General features: G+C 46.3%; 2 protein-coding genes, 1 long non-coding RNA gene and 1 pseudogene across 6 annotated transcripts in view; 2 read left to right on the top strand and 2 right to left on the bottom strand.

Annotated features, from left to right (window-relative positions):
- The window catches only part of LIMK2 (LIM domain kinase 2), a 72,980-nt gene extending 67,397 nt beyond the window's left edge, over positions 1 to 5,583 (top strand). For all 3 annotated transcript variants that reach the window (XM_077160512.1, XM_077160514.1, XM_077160513.1), the window contains one exon: positions 3,747 to 5,583. In XM_077160512.1, coding sequence (XP_077016627.1) covers positions 3,747 to 3,891 — 145 coding nt within the window. In that variant the 3' untranslated portion in view covers positions 3,892 to 5,583. The remainder of the gene's footprint in view (positions 1 to 3,746) is intronic.
- Positions 425 to 1,921, bottom strand: LOC143682152 (large ribosomal subunit protein uL4 pseudogene; annotated as a pseudogene).
- Positions 5,584 to 6,859: 1,276 nt separating the features above from the next.
- On the bottom strand, positions 6,860 to 17,221 carry PIK3IP1 (phosphoinositide-3-kinase interacting protein 1). Its single transcript, XM_077160515.1, has 6 exons — positions 16,957 to 17,221; positions 15,902 to 16,018; positions 15,688 to 15,807; positions 14,650 to 14,850; positions 14,469 to 14,547; positions 6,860 to 8,600 (listed from the first exon to the last, which is right to left on the bottom strand). Exons 1-6 carry the CDS (start codon positions 17,039 to 17,041, stop codon positions 8,396 to 8,398), a joined length of 807 nt encoding a protein of 268 aa, XP_077016630.1. The 5' UTR covers positions 17,042 to 17,221; the 3' UTR covers positions 6,860 to 8,395.
- Positions 16,827 to 22,861, top strand: part of LOC143683954 (uncharacterized) — an 83,574-nt gene continuing 77,539 nt past the window's right edge. For both annotated transcript variants that reach the window (XR_013175753.1, XR_013175754.1), the window contains exon 1: positions 16,827 to 17,398. This is a non-coding gene — a long non-coding RNA (uncharacterized LOC143683954). The remainder of the gene's footprint in view (positions 17,399 to 22,861) is intronic.

Here is a 22,861-nt window from a genome sequence, read left to right as displayed (position 1 = left end):
GGCTTTTTCACATATGCCCTTTATCATATTGCAAAGTTCCCTTTGATTCCTACCTTTTGAAGTGTTTTTATCAGAGAAGGATGTTGAATTTTGTTGAAAGATTTTTCAGCATCAATTGAGATGATTGTGTGATTTTTTCCCTTTCGATTTGTTAATGTGCTGTACTACGTTGATTGACTTTCTTGTGTTAAATCACCCTTGCTTTCCTGCTTGGTTGTTATTCTTTAATAGGTCGTTGGATTAGGTTTGCTGGTATTTTGTTGAGAATTTTTGCATCTATATTTATTAAGGAGATTGGTCTGTAGTATTCTTATAGCGTCTTTACCTAGTTTGGGTATTAGAGTGATGTTAGTTTCATAAAATGAGTTAAGTAGTGTTGCTTTTTCCTCGATTTTTTTGGAATAGTGAGCAGGATTGGTGTTAGTTTTGTTTTTTTGTTTTTTGGGGGGTTTTTTTTGAATGTTTAATAAAATTCTCCCATGAAGCCATCTGGCCCTGGGCTTTTCTTTATAGGAAGATTTTTTTTTAAAATCTGAATCTGGTCTTTATTCAAAGTAGCGTGTCTAAAATGATAAATGATTTTGAGTGTTTTGGAATAAGCAATTTAGACAGCAGGCTTTTTCTATGGTAGGTTTCTTTTCTGCTGGCTTCGTGGTAGCTACAGCCTTCTTTTCCAAAGTCTTCTGCTTCTGTGGCTTCTTCTTAACATCAACAGCCTTCTTCCCTTTCTTCCCTGTTACAGGCTTCTTGCCTGGAACCCCCTTCTCATCTGATTTGGCCTCTAGTGCTACTGCAGCTTTATCCACCCTGAGTTTGATTCCTGGCCTGGCACAGAATGTTGTTTTGGCTCATAGTTCTTGCATATGGGTTTAGTTTCAATGTGATACTCAGGTTTTTCAGTGGATTCTTCTTTAGGACTCTGCGATGAATCTTCTTGGATGGTGCTTAGAGGGCTCCTTAGATCTCTGGACTTTTTAAGATCCTGCTAATGTCTGTCTTCATCACTTTGTGCATGGGAAGGTTGTAGGCACTCTTAAGGGAAGCAGCTTTACGCCAAGTGCCACACAAGTCATCTAACTTGCGGAAAGCACTTTCAGTCCAAATGCAGAAATGTCCCACATGCCCGCGAGGAGCAAGTCTCAAAATGTTCAGTTTGCTTACATTAAAAAGAGTTATTTCTTAATGTTTCTGAAGGCCTTGATGATACCATTGTCCTCCTTATAGATGATGCATGGTCCCCTGTGCTGTACGCAATGACGGTTTCTCATTTTGCCCATGCCAGCTCTCATTTGCTGAGAAGCATAGGCCTTTTTTATATCATTCCAGGCCTTCAGTTTCTTAAGAAGCAAAACAACCTCCTTGGTCTTTTTGTAACCCTCAACTTTATCTTCGACCACCAAAGGAAATTCAGGAACTTCCTCAATACAATGACCTTTAGACATACCAGTGCTGGTAAGGCTGAAGCAGCCAGGGCAGAGCAGATAGCATATCGCTTCTTTGTTGTGTTTATTCTTTGGTGCCACTGATGCCATGTTTTGGTTGGTGCAAACGTGTGGCCTCCATGACACATATTTCCAAAAGCACTCTGGCCAGAACAGTAAGTCCCACTACCTTGAACTCTGGGAATTCCTGCCACAGCTCTGCCAGTGCCCCAGGACTCAGCACTGGTTTGATGACCTGCTAATTAATGGACAGTATAGAGCTGTCCTTTTTTTTTATTTTGGCACAAGTTGATGTGAATGAAGTTCACAATATCTAGTCTAATGGGAGCCTTGTATACAGCAGGCAAAGTAACATTTTTGCCAGATGAGCCCCCCTTTTCAGAGTATACCGATATCAATGGATTAGCATGCCATAGGCAGGGAGAGGAGAAGGCCTGTAGGAAGATTTTTGATGACTGATTGAATCTGTTTACTTGGGATTGGTTTGTTGAGATCTTCTATTTCTTCTTGACTCAGTGTAGCTTGTTCGTGTGTTTCTAGGAATATGTCCATTTCATCTACGTTGTCTAATTTGTTGGCATATAGTTGTTCATAGTATCCTCTTATGATTTTTTATATTTCTTCAGGGTCCGTGATAATAATCCCCTCTCATTTCTAATTTTGTTTATTTGTGTCCTCTGTCTTTTTTTTCTTTGTCAGCCTAGCTAGGGGTCCATTGATTTGATTGATTTTCTCAAAGAACCAACTTTTGACTTTATTGATTCTTTTTATTGTTCTTTTGTTCCCCTATTCATTTTATTCTGCTCTAATCTTTATTTCTCTTCTTCTAGTTCCTCCAGGTAATCAGTTAATTCCCCAGTTTTTGCTCTTCTTTTTTAATATAGGCATTTAGGGAAATAAATTGAATACTTTATAGCATACATAATGTAGACATTCAGGTTTTTCCAGTTTTTCTTTACAATAAATAATGCTACAGTAGGCATATTTACTTGGCTAAGTCCTCCTCTACAGAAATCTTTTTTGAATTACCTTTATTCATCTCAGGTTTTAGTTTTCATTATCACCAAGTTACCCTGGGCCTTTTCAAGTTTGTGTGTTAGAAAACTAGAATCTTTATATATGTTTTTTCAGCTATCAAAAATCATGTTTCTTTTAAAAAGCAAGTTTAAACATTACTAAAATATATTGCATAGAAAGTATAAGTCTTTTATTTTATAATTTCCCTCACCCAATATGACCATCAGCACTTCCCACAACCCCCAACTCCACCCTCCCAAGATAACCAGTTTGCACGTAATCCCTGTTTTAAAAATAATTTCCACATGTCCACTTCAGAGTTGGGGTTTGCTGATGGGAGGCTCTATATCTTGTTCCTTTGGGGCCAAAGGGCAGCAGTCCTTCAGTAATACCAGGATAAGAACATGGAGAAAATGTGGAGGTACACAATATTTGTTTCCTGATATCATTCTAAATGTCTTTAATTCATTCAAAAAAATATATTGAGTGCCTAATGTGTGCGAGATACTATCCTAAGCCCTTGAGACATAGCAGTGAACAAAACAAAGATCCCTGCCCTAGCAGAGCTAGCAAGGAAAGGTGAGAGACAATAGATAAAATGAATAAAAAGTTATGTTGATTATTAGAAGGTAATAAATGCTGTGAAGAAAGAGTCAAACCTAGTAAAAAGAACTGTTTGAGTGTACAGGTTGCCATTTTAGATATGGTGGTCAGAGTAGAACTCAGCAAGGTGACATGACATTTAAGCAAAAACACGGAGAAGGAGGAGTAAGCCTGCAGGTGTCGTAGGATCCCAGGGCACCTACACCAACAAAACAGCATTAGAAGCCAGATGTTTGCATTCTCCATGGGAAAAGCAGCTGAGTCTATAAACTGTCCCTTCTTGGGCAGATTCATTGGTGTAGAAACAGAAAATCTAAGGATTGGAAAGGATCCTTAAAGAGTAACTTAGTGCTTAGTCCAGTCCCACCTATGATGATTACAATTTCTCGAAGACGTGGGACAGGCCTCTTTTCTCCTGGACTTTTATTTTTCCTTAAAGCTTCACCTCAAGCCAGTCACTGGGCCACCTTCTCTCCATGCTATCTCTAATCTTAGATCTTAGACATAGTATATGGTGCCCATTTCCCACAGAGGCATAGAGGTTAAGGGGCTTGCACTTGAGCCACATTTAAACCTTGACTCCAAACCTTGATCCATTTGACCCTGAGGCCTGGGTGCTTTCCACGCTATCCCTTGACCCAGCCCATATCCTACCCACCTCTAACTTGCCCCTTTTCTTTCTAGACCGGCATTCTCAAAACTGGAGGACTCCTTTGAGGCCCTCTCCTTATACCTAGGGGAGCTGGGCATCCCACTGCCTGCAGAGCTGGAGGAGCTCGACCACACTGTGAGCATGCAGTATGGCCTGACCCGGGACTTGCCTCGCTAGCCCTGGCCCAACCCCCTGCAGGGACGTCTACCACAGCCGGGCGCTGGCCCCTCTGCATCCCATCCCTGCTGAAGGGCAGGATTATCCGGGCTTCGTGTGGATTGGCAGCTTGTTTAGAAGTGGAACAAGTCATCCTTACTACCTCCCCAGGAGGCGAGTGGGCACAGCACCAGGGTAATGCATCTCCACAGGTTTTAGGGCCTGGTTACTGTCTTTAAACCCAAAACTCGCCTGAAAGCTGTGAAGACAAAAAAAAAAAACCTGGTCCCTGGACCAGGAGGAATCTGTTACTTGGGACCACTCGGGAACTTCCTGGCAAGGGGTTCCCACCTCCAGAGATTCTGGGAGGCTCTTGCTTAACACTAATCAGCATGACCTGGACCTGCTGGGCAGGATCCCTGGGTGAATTTGCCTACGGACGCTTAGTCAAGCTGGGTACATAAGGACTGGACGAGATGAAGACTGGCACCCAGGAGGCACTCTGTGGGTGTGTAACGGCAGTGGTGCTACTCCTCCTTACACTCCAGGTCCCACCCTGTCTTGGGAATGGGGAAGTTGGGTTTGGAAGAGTCCCTTAGTGAGTTCATGGTGAAAGTGGCCAGGGGTCAGGGGAAGGTCTGGTTTCTGTCCACCAACATGGGGATGGCTCTGGCCAGCCCAGGGACTACATCTATGGGAGGGGGAATCTCCCACTTCATATTCTAGAAGTGTAGTACTGGAGACTGGCTGAGAACTTCTGGTAAACATCCTTTCTGCCTGTGACATGCAATCACCTGCAAGCACAGGAAGAGGCTGGGAGCTGGAAAGAAAGAGGCCCTGCCTTCTAGAAAGGCCATGTCCTGGCTACTATCACCTATACTCTGGTGGGCTCCTTAATCAGAAACCCCAGAAGCTTCTTTTTCACTAGGCTTCTAGACTTAGTTCCTAGAGCTACCTGGGCTCTGGAGAACTGGGTGGTTCAGGTGGGAGAGTAGGAAGAGATGGCTTTGTCTCTTGGCCTTGTTTACGTAACAGCCATTGCTCACCCTGCAACACCCCTGATCCTGGCAGCAAATTGGGCTGGGAAGAGGTAGTAGCAGAGTTCTAGAGTGGAGATGCTGGGGGAGACAGCTTCTTGAGCTGGGCCATCTGGCTTCTACCTCCCCTGTTGGCTGGCTCAGTACATTAGCTCTTGGTTGCAGCCTCCTGAGACACGGTGGGGAATGGGGGTTCCTGGACAGCCCAGCACCCTCCACCTTGGCTTGTGGAGCTCCAGGAACTCTTCCACCCTAGATCCCCCTCCTCCTAAGTGTGTGTGAGTTTGCACCATATTTAACAAATTGGGAATGGGTTTAGGGTATTGATACAAGTGTGGTGATTGTATCTTTTGGGGAGACAGGGGTGAAAGTGATCCAAGAAAGTAGTTACTGTTAATATTATCTTGTTATATTTACTGGGTGATGTGTGAAATATTGTACATAGACCTGATTTGTGGGATCAGATGTCATCTCTAGCGAGAGTTTACTTTTTCTGTATACTGTACATATGTGTGGCGTTTGCAAGTTTGCTGTGGGTTTGATCCCTGGGCTCTCAATAGCAGCAAGGTTCAGCATTGTGTGCCTGATTGTACCTCAGATGTCCCCAGCAAGCATGGGAGTGGTGGACCTGAACTGGGCCACTGAGCAGACTAAATAAATTAAGCAGTTAATGTAACTGGCAATACAAAGAGTAAAAAGGGGACTTGGGACCTGGCTGAAGGAGCTCAATGTTGGAAGCTTTTCCTGGCCTGGGTCTTATGCCAGACAGCATGAGGCCTCCTTTTTTCACTTCTGGGGGAATAACACTGCCACCTACAGGCCCAGGCCATACACTTTCCCCTTAGTAGGGAGTTCTCATGCTCCCAAGTCTTCTTCCTAAGAGAGCACCCATCCCACCTGAGGCAGGTCTGATGGACCACACTGTGGCCCCATAAAGCTCCTCGGCCTGACTTCTACCTGCCAGCCCAAGTCATGTCTTTGAATCTACACAGCAGGCCCAAGCCTCTCTTCTCATTATATACTTGGCTTCTCAAGCTTGGGCATCTAGCATATTCTCCACAGGACTAGGTGACATGCTCATAATAGGGTGAAATGAATGCAAGTTGTCACTACAGCACTGTTTCCCTACAGTGCTTGAGAGGAAAAGACCTGCTTCTTCTCACTTCTGAGCATGGGGGTGTTGTAGACAGATGAACATTGGAAAGCATGACGCTATCTGGTTAGTCAGGTCCTAAGTACAGTATAAACCCATTATGCTTGAAGGTAATTTCTCATGGTCATTCATACAGTTTGAGGAATCCAACTGAAGGGCAGACCTTAAGCTGTGGAAAAACTAAGGTGCCTCTGCTGATAGAACTATAGAGGAATGTCCAGCAGTGGGCAGCAGTCATGGTTTACTCCTAGAGGCTGAGAACCTGTTGCTGAAAACCCCTGTTAAAAGTCCAAGAAACACGGGTTGGGAGCTTTTCCTTCTGGGTCCCTAGAGGTCAACCCACAGGGCACTTCCTCAGCCCAGGACAGCTCCAGGCAGTCCAACACCCCACCCACACACACCCTCCACCCACCACCCCCAGGCCCGCCCTGCGTACCATCTCTCCTGCTGCTGTGACAGCACTATCACCTGCCCAGCCTCTTGACCCCCACCCCTAATGAGGGCTTTCTGGATGCTCATTTTAACCACCTCCACCTTAGAATGCTGGGGCCGTGGGCATTGCAGTGACCAATCTTCTGGATGCCCCAACACTGGGCATTCCTGCAGTGTCACCCAGAGGATTTCTGGCAATGAGGCCATTCAGAACACAGATGCTACAGTGACCAACCAAACACTCAACTGTGGCCACCACCCAGCTTCTAGTTACACCCAGAACTCACTGCACAGGTGCGAGTCAGGTGACCCAAAGCTCCCCAATTTGTGATAACAATATTCCTGTAATATTCCAATAACACCCCACAAAAACTTGGCAGCATGGAGTCGTCCTCTTTTTTTTTTTTTAATTTATATAAGTCAAATGCAGAACGATTTCCTGCACTTTATATGCAGGTGTCAGAATGAGGTATATAAAACATGTATACAGAGAAATGCTCTTTTAGAAAAGTAGAAACCAGTAATGCTCTTCTCCAGCATCACTAACACCAGGGGACCACCCTGAGGCCTAGGGCCCCTCAGCAAATGGCTCTGGGGAACAGCCTGCTGAAGGGAGCCCAAAGGTCATGCTAATCCCCTCTCCACTGTCTGGAGTCCAAGTGGGGAAGTGGAAGGGCTTTGGGGAGGAAGTTTTGTGGGTAGGAGCATTGCCAAGCCTCTGCATGTGACATGAGGCTCTGGAGACTGCTGAGCCCCAGTACAGTGCTACGCAGCAAGGGGAGAAATGCTGTGCTCAGTCGGGAAACTGGGCTGTCTGCTCTTTGACACCAAGCAAGTTGCTTTCCCTCTCTGGGCTCCTGGGTCCACAAGGTCCCTTCCAGTGGTTCTATGATTGTTTTACAAGTCAGGGATGGTGACACCCCCCCAACCGCTCCATACAAAGGCACTGGCCTGGAGGCCACAAGGCCACCAGCAAACTCAGGCTGGGGCAGGCCCTGAAGCAGTTTGTTACCTTGCCTCTGGGCTTAGTTTCCAGGTTAACCTCCTATGGCTGCAGTGTTCATTCCCCTGAGTTAGTTGGCAGTCTCTCTCTTACCCCTGCAAAATGAAGTCAGGTGGCTGTCTACCCCTGAGAAATGACTGGGGCATCCCAGGTTCACCTGTGCCCCGAGACAGGAATGTCTCTTCTACCCTGTCCTTAAGAGGAATGTTCAGTGCAGTTCTTCCCTTCCTTTTCTTTAGAAACAGAAAGTATCCCTGGACTCAGGCCTGGTTCCCGGTTGACAAGGCACTTCGCTGCCAGCAAGCTGCTGTGCACCCAGAGGCCTCCAGCGTAGATCTCGTTCTCAGCCCACTGTTCTGACTTTTGTATAAACTCACTTCCGGTTCTCAGAGGTCAGAAGAGAGTTCCCATCCCTAAGAAATTTTTTTAAACTAAATACATTTAGACCCTCTCGACCTGCTTGACTTGAACTATGAAAAACTGTGTGTGCTGCTGCTCACGCCCACGGAGAGCAACCAGAAAGGTGGAGACTGAGACTAAGATAATAAAGCACAGAAAGAGCTTGGGGAACTCCCTGACCATCTCCGGTTCAGTCCCTGGGGCACAGGCAATGTGTGGAAGCCCTTGTCAACAGCATTGCTGTGGGGGCTCCTGCTATCTCCATCTACAGGCAAACTCCTGCTCCTAGGGATGGAGAGAGAGCACTGGCAGGACCCTAACCCCCAGTGTAGCCCTCTGCCCACAGCACAACCTGATTCTGTTACTGGGATTTACCAACCAAAAAAAAAAAAGTGGGAAGAGGGTTTTAACCACAACAAAAAATATATAGATCCTCCCAGCTGTGGGAGGGTGGGCTGTCCTGCACCATTGTCTGCATGGGCTCCTGCTGGTTGTGGGGGCTCAGGCCCCGGGAGTGCCAGCCTGGCCCATGAGGGGGGCACTGCCCTCTTGAAGGTCGACTGGAGTCTGGGTGGTATGGACCGCAATGGTCTTCTCATCCACGAGCTCACAGGTGGGGTTGGTGAATGCAGACAAGGGCAGGGTGATTCGCTGCATCTCCCTCTCACATGCTTTCTGCTCATGCTTCTCTTTAAAGTCCTTTCCCCTGGCAGAAAAATAAGGAAATGTTCAGGCTGTGTCTCCTACATGACTCTGCTCATTACACAGCATCCCTGAGGCTCACATGCGCAGGGGTAGCCATGGGCATAGCAAATCAGTGCCTAAGTCAGGACTCGAACCCAAGTCCCGGGGGCTAAACTCATTCTGCCAGACTGCTTCAAACTCGACAAGGAAGCTCCTCACACAGCTGCCATGAGGCTCAATTTGAGACAATGCAGAGGAAAGAGGTTCTAAAGCAATAAATAATGTTCCTTTAGCCCAGGACTCCAAGAGACTCAGAGAATTATCAAAGCCTCCCCATCCTCAAGTCCAGAATGTGTTAAGCCCAGGCTGGAAACAGACAGTCCCCAAATCATGAGAAGGGCAAAAAGGATTCAGAGCTGCTCAGGCCAATGGGAAACAACAAGACAATGATCATCCTTTAAGACCCTGGCAGTTTTCACGTGGTGCTCAGTGACGGAACCAGGCCATGGTAGTACCCCATTTTACTCAAGTGGAGTGCTCATGCCACATTAAACCCTTTATATACATTATCTCACTTCACTCTCCACTCAGCCCTAAGAATTAGGTCTTATTACTCATTTTATAGATGAGGAATTGTCAGGGGAAATTAAGACGTTTCAAGACATGGTGGGATCAAACCTGAATCTGCTGGACTTCATCTGATGCTCAGAGGCAAGTCTTGACTTAATCAGGTACATCCTGCAAGTTTTCTGGCCCCACATGCAGGACCCTTCCCACCAAGTGAAGCCATCCCTGAGGCAGACCAGAGGGTTTGCTGAGGGTCAGGGCCCAGGATCCAGGACAATATCCTCCCAAATCAGCTTTAACCAGGCCCAAGAACATGTGGGCTCAGCTGCTAAAGGAAATCTTTCTGGGAGGAGTGCACCCCAAGTCGGCCATGAAATGGGTGGCTGATGGATGACGGGTAGGAACAACACCAATGTTTGCTTCAGCTCTCAGGAAGATGGCTGTGGTCAGATGGTTTATATATTCAACATGATGTGAAATGCAATGACAAAGGTTTCCAGAGACTCAGAATATTGAAAAAACAGGGCTGGTGGGAAGAGTTTGCATGGGTGCCTCAGAACTTTCTCTAAATCATCCAATTCTTGTGCTCTAGAACTAGCTCAACCACTTACTAGCTCTGTGACCCTTTGCAAGATACTTAGCTTCTGAGTCTTGTTTCTTAATCTGTGAAATGAGGATAATACCCACCTCACAAATAAGATAAGGAATGTGAAAGCGTTTGAAAACCAGGAAACTGCTGTCAAATCATAGGCAGTTATTATGATTTGCCCTATGATAGCAATGCTATCTTAATTTGGTGTCCCAGGGAAACTCTCTTACTGATCAGCCAAGGAAGTATTATTTACACAACCTTACAACCTCCATCCTCTCTAGGCCTTAATTTCATCTATAAAACAAGGGATTGAGCTTGATAAACTTTAGAACTCCTTACGTCCTGTAAGATCCCTTGTACAAGACATACTCTGATTCCTATGTCTCACTGTAAAGTCACAGGAAGCAAACGGGTGAACTCATTCCCAAGTCACCCAGGATAAGTGAGGGTGACTGAGCTACTGAACATGCAATCCTGAGGCTCTGCCTGCCTTCTGCACCATTCTTCTTATTAATTTCTACTCTGGAAGCAGAATAACTTCCAGGGCACCCAAAGGGGAAATGGAGAGACACCATCCTTGTGGGGAGAGTCAGCTAGGACCATATGCGTCCCCCACTTACAGCCGGAGATTTACTTTACCCTTGGGGACTGCTCATCAATTACCCCTGCCAATACATAAAAGGAAACAATTGCCTCTATAAAAAACAGAAGCCAGATTCTTCATGGTTTCCCACAAAGGGAGAAACTTGGAAGGTTCTGGTTTTAATTTTATAACGGGAGTCTCCAAGCCTGTGGGATATCAGAAGGCAATTTATAAAAAAAAATAAAGAGTAAAGGAAGGTCTTTTGACACAGCCTGAAGTTCAAAATCTAAGAAACTGGAGGAGAGGGACAGCTGGAAACTTCCTGAGTATGTATTAAGGGGCCAAGAAATGGCCTTATTTTTCAGGATGAGAAGGGCTACCCGTGCACCTACTTGATGCCAAACATTTCCCATATATACCATCTCCTTTTAATTTTCATACCAACTTCGCAAAATAATACCATCCCCATTTTACAGATGAGGAAATTGAGGCTCTGGAGTCTTCTTCCCTTACCAAGCATCTGGCAATGGCAGCCAAGATTCTGATGATGGCCAGGCTGTGCCAGACTCAAGTCTTTATGGGAGGAAAATCAATTCAGAACAGGACTGGAAGAGCAGCCAAGGGTCAAGGAAGCAGGTGCTGGGACTCGTCCGGATTTCAGTTTTATCCATTTAGAGGCACACTCAATCAAAGCACGCCCAACACCAGGTGCCTCCTAGATGCCTGGAGTCCAAGAGATGCACCAGCTACCAACTCTCCCCACCCCCCTCCCTTTGGAAGACAGGAGAGAGGTGCTGACCATCAGACAAACCAGCTCCCTTTCCCTGCAGCCAGGCTATTGTCTAGCAGCCAAGAAAAAAAAACAAGACTTACTCACTGACTCCAGTTTTCCTCTTGCCTTTTTAACAGAAAATAAGAACTCCCTCCAGAGCTACCTTGGGTTGGAGCAGGGAGCTGCTCAGTCGTAGACTGGCTGTCTGAACCTTGTGGCCTAAATGACCAGGGCAAAGACTAGGCCAAGCTAAGCCTCCACCAGCCCCCACCTGACTCCCTACCTCCCCTGACAGGAAGCCTGATGTCTGCCTGCCCTTCCCAGCCAGAGGAAAGCTCCAACCCATTAGCCATAGTCTTGTAGCCTTTGGCAGAGAGTTCAAGGCTTGCAGTAATTCTATCCCTGAATAGGATCCGGAGCCAGGCTGGCCAAAGAGACCAGAAACGGATAGAGCAGCTGCCTGCCACCAACTTCCTCTTCCGGGTGATGGAGGCACCGCAGACCTCCTTCAGGCAACATTAAGTTTGGGCAAGTTATTATGCAACTCTGAGGCACTGCTGTTTCCTGGTCAGAAGGAGTGCCATGCCACACTGCTAGGCAGGAAAGTTCCTTGGGGCAGCTACAAGTTATGAGTGTCAACTGTATATCCTAACCACACAGTTTAATTTCATTCTCACAACAAACCTATGTGGTATCTGTTAAGATTTCTGTTTCAGAGATAGGAAGGCAGAATGCAGAGAGGTTTAAATAGTTTGTTCAAGGAAATGGCAAAGCTGGGCTTTGAACCCAGGACTCCTTGTCGCTGCCACCAGTAATGCTGTCTTCTTAGGAAACATTAGGGCTGGAAGGAACATCATACTGAACTGCTGCCCCCACACTATTTTACCGATGAGGAAACTGAGGCCCAGGGAAGGTAGGTGACTTGTCCAGTGTCACACCTAGCATCAGTGGCAGTTCCAGAAATAGAGCCTGGTTCTTTTGACTCGTAAACTCAGCCATTTTTTTTCTTTTAAGTTTCTGTTTTTGCTACTATCATTTGTAATTCAAAGCAAATTTACACAAGGCTACTGGGCCACGCTGGACTTTTTAAGATGTTGGTGATACTCAGATACCACTTACTAGCTGTGTAGCCTGGACATGCTACTTAACACCTCTAGGTTCTAGCTTCTCACTGTAAAAAGAGATAACAGTATTCCTTCTAGGATCGCGGAGGTTAGGCGAGATCATCTGGCAAGCACATCTGGTAGGACTTTACGTATTACTCATAACTTGTAGCTGCCCTGAGGAACTTTCCTGCCCAGCAGTGTGGCATGCACAAAATCTTGGCTGCTATTGTGAAGATCACCTGATTAGTGTTTTATCGTTGACATCTAATCCTCTTGATAATGTTGGGTGAGTGGGTGTGGGGTGGGTATGGGTGTGTGTAGAACGGGTGTATCCCCATCTCACAGATAAGAAACTGAGGTTTTGAGGAGTGGGGAAGCCTACATTCAACCTCCAAGTCTTTCTAAGATGCTGTTTTCTGACGTTGGGGAAAGTTAAAAAAAAAAACAAAAAAAAAACTGCCTTGCACATAGGACCTGGGAGGTTGTCTCTAGCCCATATGTGGTTTCCTGTTGTACAGTGTTCTCAGAGCACTTCTGCTGAAGAAAGGGGTGGCCTGCTGGTTAGTGATGGGGAGTCTGGAGACTTGGTGCCTTGCCCTGAGTTCAAAGGAAAATAAAAGAGACTGCCTCAGGGCAGTCTCATGACTGCCTAGAGGAGCAAATCTAGAAGAAAAAAGACCTGGCATGCTCAGTGGGCACCAGAACCACGCTGAGAATTAAGACCGTTTAGTCAGTTCCAAGCACCTGGAAGCCTGGAAACTCACACAGATTGGAGGACTGCCAAATGCTGTCCATTTCTTTAAGGAAAGAAGAAATATTTGCAGGGTTAAATTCAGCCAACAGGATTTGAGTCCGACTACAAACTGTAAGGCCAGGACCACCGTGTTATTTCCTCTGAGTCTCTGAAATGGTAAAGGAAATGACAAGCAAGCGTCTCTGGACCTGCCACATTCACAACCTTGGGCTGCGAGTCAGAACCACCTGGCTCTGTGATCTTGGGTCAGTCACTTCCCTTCATAAAAAACTGAGAAGGAATGGGGCTCAGAGAGCACTGCCTAACACCCACGTTTTCTAGAAAAGAAGGGCTGCTATTGCTAATTGGCCACTCACCATATGCCACAACACGTCACTAAACAATCACATGCGTCAGCCCTGCAGAAGCACTTTGGAGGATAGAAGCAACCTGTCCAAAGTTACACAACTAGCTAGTTAGTCGCAGGCCCAGGACTCGACTCCACTAAATACAAGGTACATGACTTCTTGCCTCTTACATCAAGGTTTACTTGATGCCAGGTGACCCACTGGGACTGTGAGCTTGGATGTGGCCCTCACCACTAGAGAACACAGGCCACTGTGTCGCTTCCCTCAGGGGAAGCCTTCTCAGACCAAGGAAGATAAATATCACAGGTACTCAGGGCTGGATGTCAAATCCCCCGATTTTGCCCAGGAATGGCAAATAATTTTCCCAAGGTCAGCCAGCACTGCATAAATAAATGCAACTCTGGCTTATCATCATGTACCTGCTACTGACTTTGAGAGATTTCCCCAAATGTTATCTTAGGGGACTTTTTGAAATGAGCATTCCTCCTCCTGCTATCCCAGCCACAGGTCATGTCCCTGAGTTTCCCAAGTTGCTTAATTCTCAGCGTGGTTCTGGTGCCCAGTGAGGATGCCAGGTCTTTTTTTCCTTCTTTGGCTTTCACAGGCATGATGAGAGCTGGCTATATAACTCAGGGTCTCTGTTCTCCAACTCACTTTCTCCTCCTGTCTTAGAGGAATCTGGCTCAGGAAATTCAAACCCCAAACTGCAGAAGGGGTGGGGGTGGGGGAACCCTTTCTAGTAGCAGAATTTTATAACTCACAGAAAGAATTCAGTCTCTGGGTCCATGCGATGGGCCCTTATAATTAATTAGTGCCAGGCTGATTTCTGCAGTGCTATGCACTTCTATGCCAGGCACTGTGGATTACACAGTGGAGAATCCGGGCTGGTTTGATCCAGCTTCTGCCACTCATTCCACAAGTCAGATCAAGTCTGTGACAACAGTTTCCTCATCTGTAAACTCGGATACAAGAACTCCTACCCGACAAGTCTTTGGGTGACGCATAAAGACGCCAAAGATAAAGGGTTTGTCCAACCACCTGGTAGAAACTAGAACCAAGTGTCTACAGCTTTCAACACCTTGCTTCCTTTTTAGGGTAGAATGCCATTGAGAAGTTTGATCTTTGACCTTTCCCTCCTTCTCCTCCTCTACAGAAGGGAAGCCACTGACCTCTTGTAGGTGTAGCCCAGGATGATGCCAGCTCCGATGGCGATAATGATTACCATCATGGTGATGCCCAGCACGTAGCCTGCCAAGGAGAGGACACAAAGTCCCATTAGCCACACCCTGGACAATGGGTAAATGGCATCTCTTGATGGATACCAACCAGGACAGGGTTGGGTAGTCATACCCAGGGTCCCCAGGTCCTTCTTCTCCTTGGAGTTCATCCGCACGCGCTGGCTCATCCCAACCACTGGCTGTACAGCTGCTGCCTCGCTCCGGGCAGGCAAGGCATTGGCAGGCGCAAACACCTCCTCATCTTCGCCAGGCACTTCGGATGCCTCCTCCTCCATTTCTGTTGTCATGGCTGATGGGGCTTGGGAAGGGGTCTCTGGAAGTGAGGTGGGAAACAGCTCTCATCACAGACTGTCCTGAGTGCATTCCACAGCTGAACCTGCCCCCAGTGTAGGGGGACATACGGGGAGGGGGTCCACCTTAGAATCACTGAAATCAAACCAGGAAAGGCCAGGCCTGAGAGGGCTGCACCATTACTGCTGGGACAAGGCAACTGTGAGGAGACGGCCTCCCGCCTCCCACGTCTTCCTCTGTTCAACTCCTCGCTCTCCTTCCTCCCAGCTCAGTTGCCACCTTCTCCAGGATCTCCCCTTCCATGCCAGGACGCAATCCACGATTCCTCTGGTCAGCCTCAGCTCTGAGCCGAGCCCTGTGTTAAATATTTTACCCTGATTATCCCATTTAATTCTAGACAAGTTGTTGCCTCGAAAGCAATAAGCCTGTCCTCTGGAGTCTAAGACACCTGGATTCAAATCTGGGCCCTATTGGTGTCTTTGGGAAGTTACTGAATTTCCGAGCCTCGGAGCCCACAATTTCTTCCCGGGGTGGGGGTGGGGGGCTGTGGGCCCACACCCGCTCCCTAAACTGTCCACCAACGCTGAGGGGCGCCCTCGGAGCCGGAACGCTAGGCGGGGCGCGCGCGGCCGAGGGGCGGGGCCTCGCCTCCCACGGTTGTTTACAACGCGCTCGAGGAGGATGAGCTCACTCCAGCGGCGGCGGCGGCCAATGGGCTGTGGGCTCCGTGGCCTGGAGACAGCCCTGACCAATCAAACGGCGCGGAGGGCGGGGCGGGTCCGGCCGGCGTCGCGCGGCCGCACGTGCGCGGCGGGTGTAAGGGCCGCTCCCAGGCAGGAGCCGGGGTACCGGCCAGTACCTGGGCAGCGCACGTCCTCGCAGGGCAGCTTCTCGGGGATGCCGGCCTCGCCGCTGACGTAGCACCAGGGCCCACGCGGGTCCCGGTCTGGGTTCCGGCAGTAGCTGTGGTTGCCCGCGCCTGGGAGGGGCGAGAAAGGGCCATGGGCCGAAGCCCGGGCAGCGGCCGCCGCCTGCCCCACCCCGGCCGCCGCCCCGCCCGGGCGGACACTCACCCGACCCGGGGGCCGACGCCAGGCCGGTCTTCGCGTCCAGCCAGTTGAGGCAGCGGAGGCCCGGCGCGGGCGAGGTCTGGTCGGCCCGATACAGGTGGCCGTTGTCCCGGAAGCAACCTGTGAGGAAGAAGAAGTCCCTCACCCCGGGCACTGAGGGCCGGGAGGCGAACGGAGGCGCCCATCCCGGCCGTGCCCCATGCCCTGCCGGCCTCCTTTTCCACGGTGGAAAACCGCATCTGCCTCGCAGGGTGTTTGAGAAGACGCGCGTACACCCCCCTAGGCTGGTGCCTAGCCCTCAGTCAGGGCTCAGAGAACGTTAGCTTTTTTTTTTTTTTCCTTTTAATCCGGAAAGCGCTGCAGAAGTGCAAGGGGTTGTTCCTTTTGAACTTGTGGCCACTCTGGAGGAGACAGGGACCTGGGTCCCTCCGTGGAGGTGGTGGAAGTAGTTCTGGGTCGGAGCCGCCGTGACTTGAGATTCATCCCCGTGTTTGTCATGTTCGCGTTACATAAACTCCGGCGGATGCGGCCACCTTTTTCCAGTCTTCCACAGGCAACCAACACTCCCCCCCGAGAGAATGCTACAAAAGCCTTGGTGCGCTCAGGCAAAAAATTCAAACGCAGGGAACCCTCCTCATCGCTGCCTGGATGTGACTCCAAACTCCCACTCCCCACCGCAGGGGAGTCAGGGGCAGGGTAGGAGGGCCTGGGCTCTGGCCATACCATGCAGAGACCCTAGAAAAAGGGCAGGGCTTAGGGAGTGAGAGAGATAGACCCTACCAGTTCCATCAACTCTTGAGCCACAGGCAAAGAAAGGGAAAGAGAAAGTGGCTTCTTGCCTTTGTTCTTAGTGGCAAAGATGGAGCTGCAACTCTTGGCAAGAAGAGGGGGGGGGAGTTGGGGTGGGGATTTAATTAAAAAAAAAAAAAAAAAAAGCTTTCATTGGATAACAGACACCAGCTAAGAACTTCGTCTCCTGTCATCTTGTCTAGCCTGCCAGTGCTTGGGAAGTGGGGAGCTTCTTAAGTTGGTGCAGAAAGGAAGGAAGGTACTCTCACCTCCGGATCCATAGGCTTCTGCTAGGAGCATGTTGCTGATGAGAACTGTTTGTACCCAGGCCAGCAGCATCCTAGCCTCTATCATCCTGCAGGTGTCCAAGGTGCCTGGGAACCCGAGTCCCGTTGGCGGCAGCTCTGCCTCTGGGTCCCAGCCTTGCCGTCCGACCTGCCCTTATTATGTTCTTCTGGTAAACAGCCTCTCTTTAGAACTGGGAGCTTCCCAGCTAGCTCGCTGCAGCGGCGAGAGGTTGTTTTCGGCTGCAAGGCGCCCCCTGGGTCCTAAGCCTCCTATGCCATGCAAGATCGCTAACCCTGGGCCCGGAGAGGAACCCAGCCAAGTGAAGAGAGGAAGAGAGGTTTATGTTGTGCTTAACCCTGCAGTCGGTTTGAGACCAGCACGCCTCTATCCCCAGGGCTTTTCATCTCTTCTGTTTCCATTTGTGTAAGTAGAGAAAGAAAAATTCTGTCAAGAGGTGTTATGGGGGGAAATCTTAAACACTGAGCACAAAAATTGGAGAGGAGATGTTAGCTGCACAACTAAAAGGACTTTAGGGCCACAAAGTGGCAAAATCAGAGTATCTAGGTGAAAGTGTCTTATATACACATCCTGGAAAAAGAAAAAGGGCCTTGTGGTTTATACATGTTAATGAACTCTGATGACTTTTTTTTTCCCCTTCCTTTATATATTTTCAGGGTCAGATCAGTCACCTTGCTTACATTTGGAATTAAGGGTGTGGGGTGTCAGGTACAGTAGGGTTAGAAAAAGGGTCTCTTTAGTTGAAAGCATATTCTGGAACTACTGAGACATTTGCTCAGCTATATTGTAATACTCTATCCTTTCTACCAGCCCAGAAGTCATAGAGAGGAAGTTAAGTAAAATGTTTGCTTTCGTTTCTCTCACCTTGTGGGAAATCCATTTGCAGTGATTTATATCCCTCATTAAACCTCACCACATACGTATGACTTAGGCCTTTTTTGAGTTAGGCAGAAGGGCCCTTTTCCTGTTTGGCTGACAGTTCAAGTTCCCAGGCAGCCTCAGTAAAGTGAGAAATAGAGTAGAGTGATTAGCCAAGACTACCTTGTGACTCAGGCAATCCCGAAATAGAAATAGGAGACACTGTTTCATTCTGTGGGATTGCATCTTGCAGGCTGTAATTTAGAGAGAAAAAAAATTTTTTTCTACGTTAATTTCAAAAGTCTTATCAAGGAGGTAAGCTAATGTCAATCCAGCTAAACCTGCAATGAATTTGAACTCAAATTCAGATTTCAGACATGGAATCAAATTTCAGACATGGAAGGGACAGAAAGAGAAATTTAGTTCACTCTTTAGAACAGTGTGCTGACTGTGTTTGATTTCAGTCCATTAGTAAGATTTGGTTCAGAGATGTGCTTGTCATCATCACTGACGATGTCTTGGTCTTTTTTTTGATGGTCATGTTTTAATTTTGTGTCCTGTATTGGTGCAAAATGGCCATCTTTTCTAGCCTAGAGTTATGCCAAAATTCTTCTGGAAATATTACTGTAGTAATAATATGCCGCTACTCAAATACCTTAAATTGTTTATATCCTTGAAGCCAACATTGTGAAACATAATACTCATATTTTACTAAGTAATTTAGGGATGTGTGACTCTGTTTTGCATTAAATAATCCGGAGAGACAAAGCTTATCCTTAAATCAGGAAATAGCCTCCAGAGCATTTCCCGAGTAGGATGGGCAGTTCTTTTTTTTTTTGTAAAAAAATATATAATTTAATTCCACATTAAAGCCAGGCTATCAAGTAGGAGGGAGGCAGAAAAATTGGTGGAAACCCTGAGGTCTTGAGTATGTGCATGAGGAGTTTGGGGTGTAGACAAGAAGCAGCACAAGGCAAAAGTCTGTACAGGCTGAGACTGCTTAGTGAAGCAAATTCACCACTGCCCTCTAAACTGTTAATTAACAAGCCCCTTCTTGCTACTGTTTGTTCAGATCCTGAAACTTGGAGGTATACTACACTGACGGAGATTGTTAATGGGCTCCAGCAGCCCACCGGGAGAAAATTCTTTGGGTTTGTAGACAGGAGAGCCAAAGCAAAATCATGCTCCAGGCAGAGGAAGTTAAACCCTGGACTGCGGGCCATGGGCAGTTCGTTTTGATAACAAGATGTGTTAGTGGGGGAGCTCTAGTAAGGAAGTCATAAAGATGTTAAAAGGCTTAAGTATCCTTTTTTGTCAGCAAAAGAGGTTCACGGTGTTGATAAAAATCTCTGGAGTAAGATCTAATGAGTTGGCTCCAGCTATTCTCTACATATGAATTGTTGTAGAAGTAGTTATTGAGATTGTGCTGAAAGACATTTTGGTGTATAATTGCAAACTGAGTAGGGGGTGACTTTATAACACTTATTAAAAAAAATATGCTAGTCAAAATCTCTAAATCCCATACGTTCCTTAAAAATACGGCCTTCAATGAGTATGGCCTTCAGTGAGTTAGCACATTTTGTATGTGCTTGATGCATAGTTAGATGTTGAATGAATGTTTGAAATAAAGGGGGAAAGCAGAGTGCCATTTAAGGAAAAAGAGTCTAATAAACTTACAGAGACGAGAACATTTTTTAAAAAGGTAAACAGCCAGAAAGGCTTGTTGAAATCAGGTTACTTTGAGAAATAAGACATTCCACACTGAAAAACAGGAGCCACAAAAGCAGAGAACTTGGATATATCTCTGGTGTTGAGAAATAAAGAGAAGAGTAAATTCTTGAATGAGAGTGGATTTTGACTTAGAGGCCAGCCTTAGAAAACACTGCTTTTACATAAATGAAAACAGTCTTCAGTGTTGTGGAAAGAAAGTTAAAAGACTATAAATTAACTTATTGCTAAGGGTGTCACTATTTAAGCTGAATTTGCCCAGTAAACAAAAATTATGCCTCTTTTAGAAGGGGATCTGGTATTCTTCAATCTCAGTAAACTGGCCCTGCAGCTTTTAAAATTTATCAACACCCAGTATGAGTTTAGCACTGACTTTTCAAGCAGGAGAAGCAGTGTATCAAATAGTTCAGAATGTAAGCTTTAGAAAGACTTGGTTCTAGTCTCAGCACTGCAATATAATCTTGGGTAAGTTACTTACCATGTGTAAGTTACTTACCATGTGTAATTCTCAGTTTCCACGGGCACCATTGTCAGGATTCAAATTCCAGCTCTGTCACTTACTGGCCATGATATGGGCAAGCTATAAACTGTCCATGACTCAGTTTTCTCATCCAGGGGGAGGGAGACCTTCATCATTGGATTATTGGCATTCATTGTGCCTTGAATTGTTAGGTGTTGTTATTGGGAATTTGTGTCAGTGACCTCTAATTTAGAAGAAATACTGGGTATATTTGCTGTCTTCAGTAAACTTACTGAAGTTTATAGAGATCAAACAGCACAAACAGCTCTATAAATCTTCAGTAAACTTACTGAAGTTTATAGAGATCAAACAGCACAGATAAAAATAAAAACATATAGAGTAAGATATAAGGAGGTATTAGAGTATATTACAGATAATAAAGATTTATTCATTCAATGAAATTTTTTTGGGAGGGATGCATGGGTTGGGAGTCAAATCCGGATCTCCCAGGTGTCAGGGAGCATTCTACCACTGAACCACCTGTGCACCCCTTCATTTGCTGGATATTAAGTATCTACTGTGCACCGCGTGTACACTAAGCTGGGTATTGAGAATACAACCATGATCCCTTCAAAGTCCCTGTTCTAAGGAGCTCACAGTCTTGTGAAGGAGCAGATTAATAGGTGGACAGTGACAGTATAGCAAAATAAATGCCATAGGAGGGATTTGTACTGCGGCTGTGGGAGCTCACAGGCAGGGCATCTGGCCTAGTCTTAATAGGTCAGAAAAGATTTGTTAGAGAAAGTAAAACTTGAAAATAGGAAGGAGTTAGTGTTTTGAGCAGGTGAAACGATGAGCAGGAGCCTGAAAGTACAGGCTGTCATTGTGGCATGTGGAACATTCAGGTCATGATTAAAGATGAGGCAAAAAAACAAAAAACATGAAGCCAAAGAGGTAAAAACTTGCTATCCAGGTTATGGAAGTTCCTAAATGCCATTTGAAGACACTGAGGAGCTGGTAAAGAGTTTTAGGCCAGAATGTGGCAGAGTCAGACTTGTTTTAGAAAGATCACTCTGGTCACAGGGTGGGAAATTGGAAGAGGTTAAGAGAGAAGGCTGGAAGACCAGCGAGGAGGCTGTTGCAATGATATAGATAAGAGAGAATGGTGATCTGGACACAGAATTGGTTAGTGGTAAAGAACTCAGGCTCTAGGCCAGGCCACCCGGGTTTAAATCCTGCATAGCCACTTAATAGCAATATGACTTTATGCAAGTTACTAATCACTCTATGCCTCTGTTTCCTTATCTGAAAATTGGAAATAATAAAATGTTTCTTAGAAGAAATCTGTGTGTGTGAGGGGTGGTTATATGGGAACTCTATACTTCTTGCATTATGTTTCTATAAAATAGTGGTTGTAGAACTACTGTAAAAAATGAATATCAGAAAAAAATTTACTTTATAGTCTCGTGGGATTAAAGCATTTAGTATACAATTGCCTGGCACATAGTAAGTCCTTCATAAATGTAGGCAGTTCAAGAAGCAATCTACTTAGAAAGAAGAGTAAGCAGGACTTCATGATTGGGATGTCAGGAGTTAGCAAGTAAAAGAAACTAAGGAATTTGGCTTCTGGCTTCAGAGCTTAGAAGACGGTGGTGTCATTTGTTGGGATAAGGAATGGGAAAAAAGTAGGTTTGGGGGAGGTTGAAAAGGTATAGCCAGAGATGGTTGAGATTATAAACAGGAGAAGATGGGTTAGAGAAGCTAAGGGAAGAGAGTATTTCAGGGAAGAGGGAGTGGCCAGCATTGTCATTTGCTACCAGGAATGTCAAAAAAGATAAGAATTCAAAGGAGTTCATGGATTTTAGTAAAAAGAAGGCCATCGGTGACCTTGTCAGGAAGAATTATGGTTAGTGGTGAAGGAGCTAAAATGTACAGATTATGGCATGAAAAGGTTATAAAGGGAGACTGTGAGAACAAACAACTCCTTCAAGAAGTTTAGCTGAGAATGGCAGGGCAGTGGTTGGAAAAATTATGAGCAGGGCTGACATTGTACCCAGTACACTGATTTGGCTTACTGGCTTGTAACATTCATATTGTTATACATCCATTCTTATTAGTCGATGGTCAAGACATGCCAGGGAAATTTAAAAGGGAGCTTGTTTGGGGACAGATAATGGATTTGGCTTTGGTTGGTTTGAATTTGATATAAAGGTAAGGTACGTAAATAGAAATGCCCATAAGCAATTTGATTTGGCCTGTACGCCCATAAGCCCAGTGATGGGCTGACTGGACAGAAAAATCAGAGTAACAGTAGGTAAATGGGATGGGCTAGGAGGCACTGGAACAAGGGCATGCTGGCAGGAAGGCACATAGAAACACTGGGTCTAGCCTTCGCATTCATGAGCATATTGAGAGAATATGGACACCATGGAGCCAGGTCCTGTTGGTAGGAAATGGGTTTCAAAGTAGAGGTAAATAACTAGGCCTCAAATCCAGGCTTCGTAAGTTGTGAGGAGCATTTGTTAGGAACAGGGAGTTTTAAGGAACTTTAAGAAGTTCTAAGCTGTCAGGTAGAGAAAATGGGCAAAGGAAAGACTTAGGTTTTGAGTGGGTTCCGTCGACCATGATCAGATGGCAGGCCTAGTCTAGGCAGGCACGTGGCAAGATGGGCTCTGCTGGTTAACTGTAGGGATGCAGCACTTTGGCCTTAATCATTTTTATGACTTCATGTCTGCCAAGCTCTGATTGTGATGGCATGAATACTTTTAATTTATCATACACAGTTGTGGTTGGTATTTGTATTATGTAAATAATATATAAAT

This window comes from Tamandua tetradactyla, chromosome 5 (genome assembly GCF_023851605.1).
Source record: "Tamandua tetradactyla isolate mTamTet1 chromosome 5, mTamTet1.pri, whole genome shotgun sequence".
Lineage (NCBI taxonomy): Eukaryota > Metazoa > Chordata > Mammalia > Pilosa > Myrmecophagidae > Tamandua > Tamandua tetradactyla.
Note: the sequence above shows the minus strand (reverse complement) of the source record. Positions and strands in the feature narration are given on the sequence as shown.

Excerpts from the sequence above, each read along its gene's own strand:
- PIK3IP1 (XM_077160515.1), bottom strand. The coding sequence starts at position 17,041 with ATGATAGAGGCTAGGATGCTGCTGGCCTGGGTACAAACAGTTCTCATC. Across the intron at positions 16,019-16,956 it reads AGAAGCCTATGGATCCGGAG|GTTGCTTCCGGGACAACGGC; the intron begins GTGAGAGTACCT and ends TCTTCCTCACAG. Across the intron at positions 8,601-14,468 it reads CTGGGCTACACCTACAAGAG|GGGAAAGGACTTTAAAGAGA; the intron begins GTCAGTGGCTTC and ends TTTTTCTGCCAG.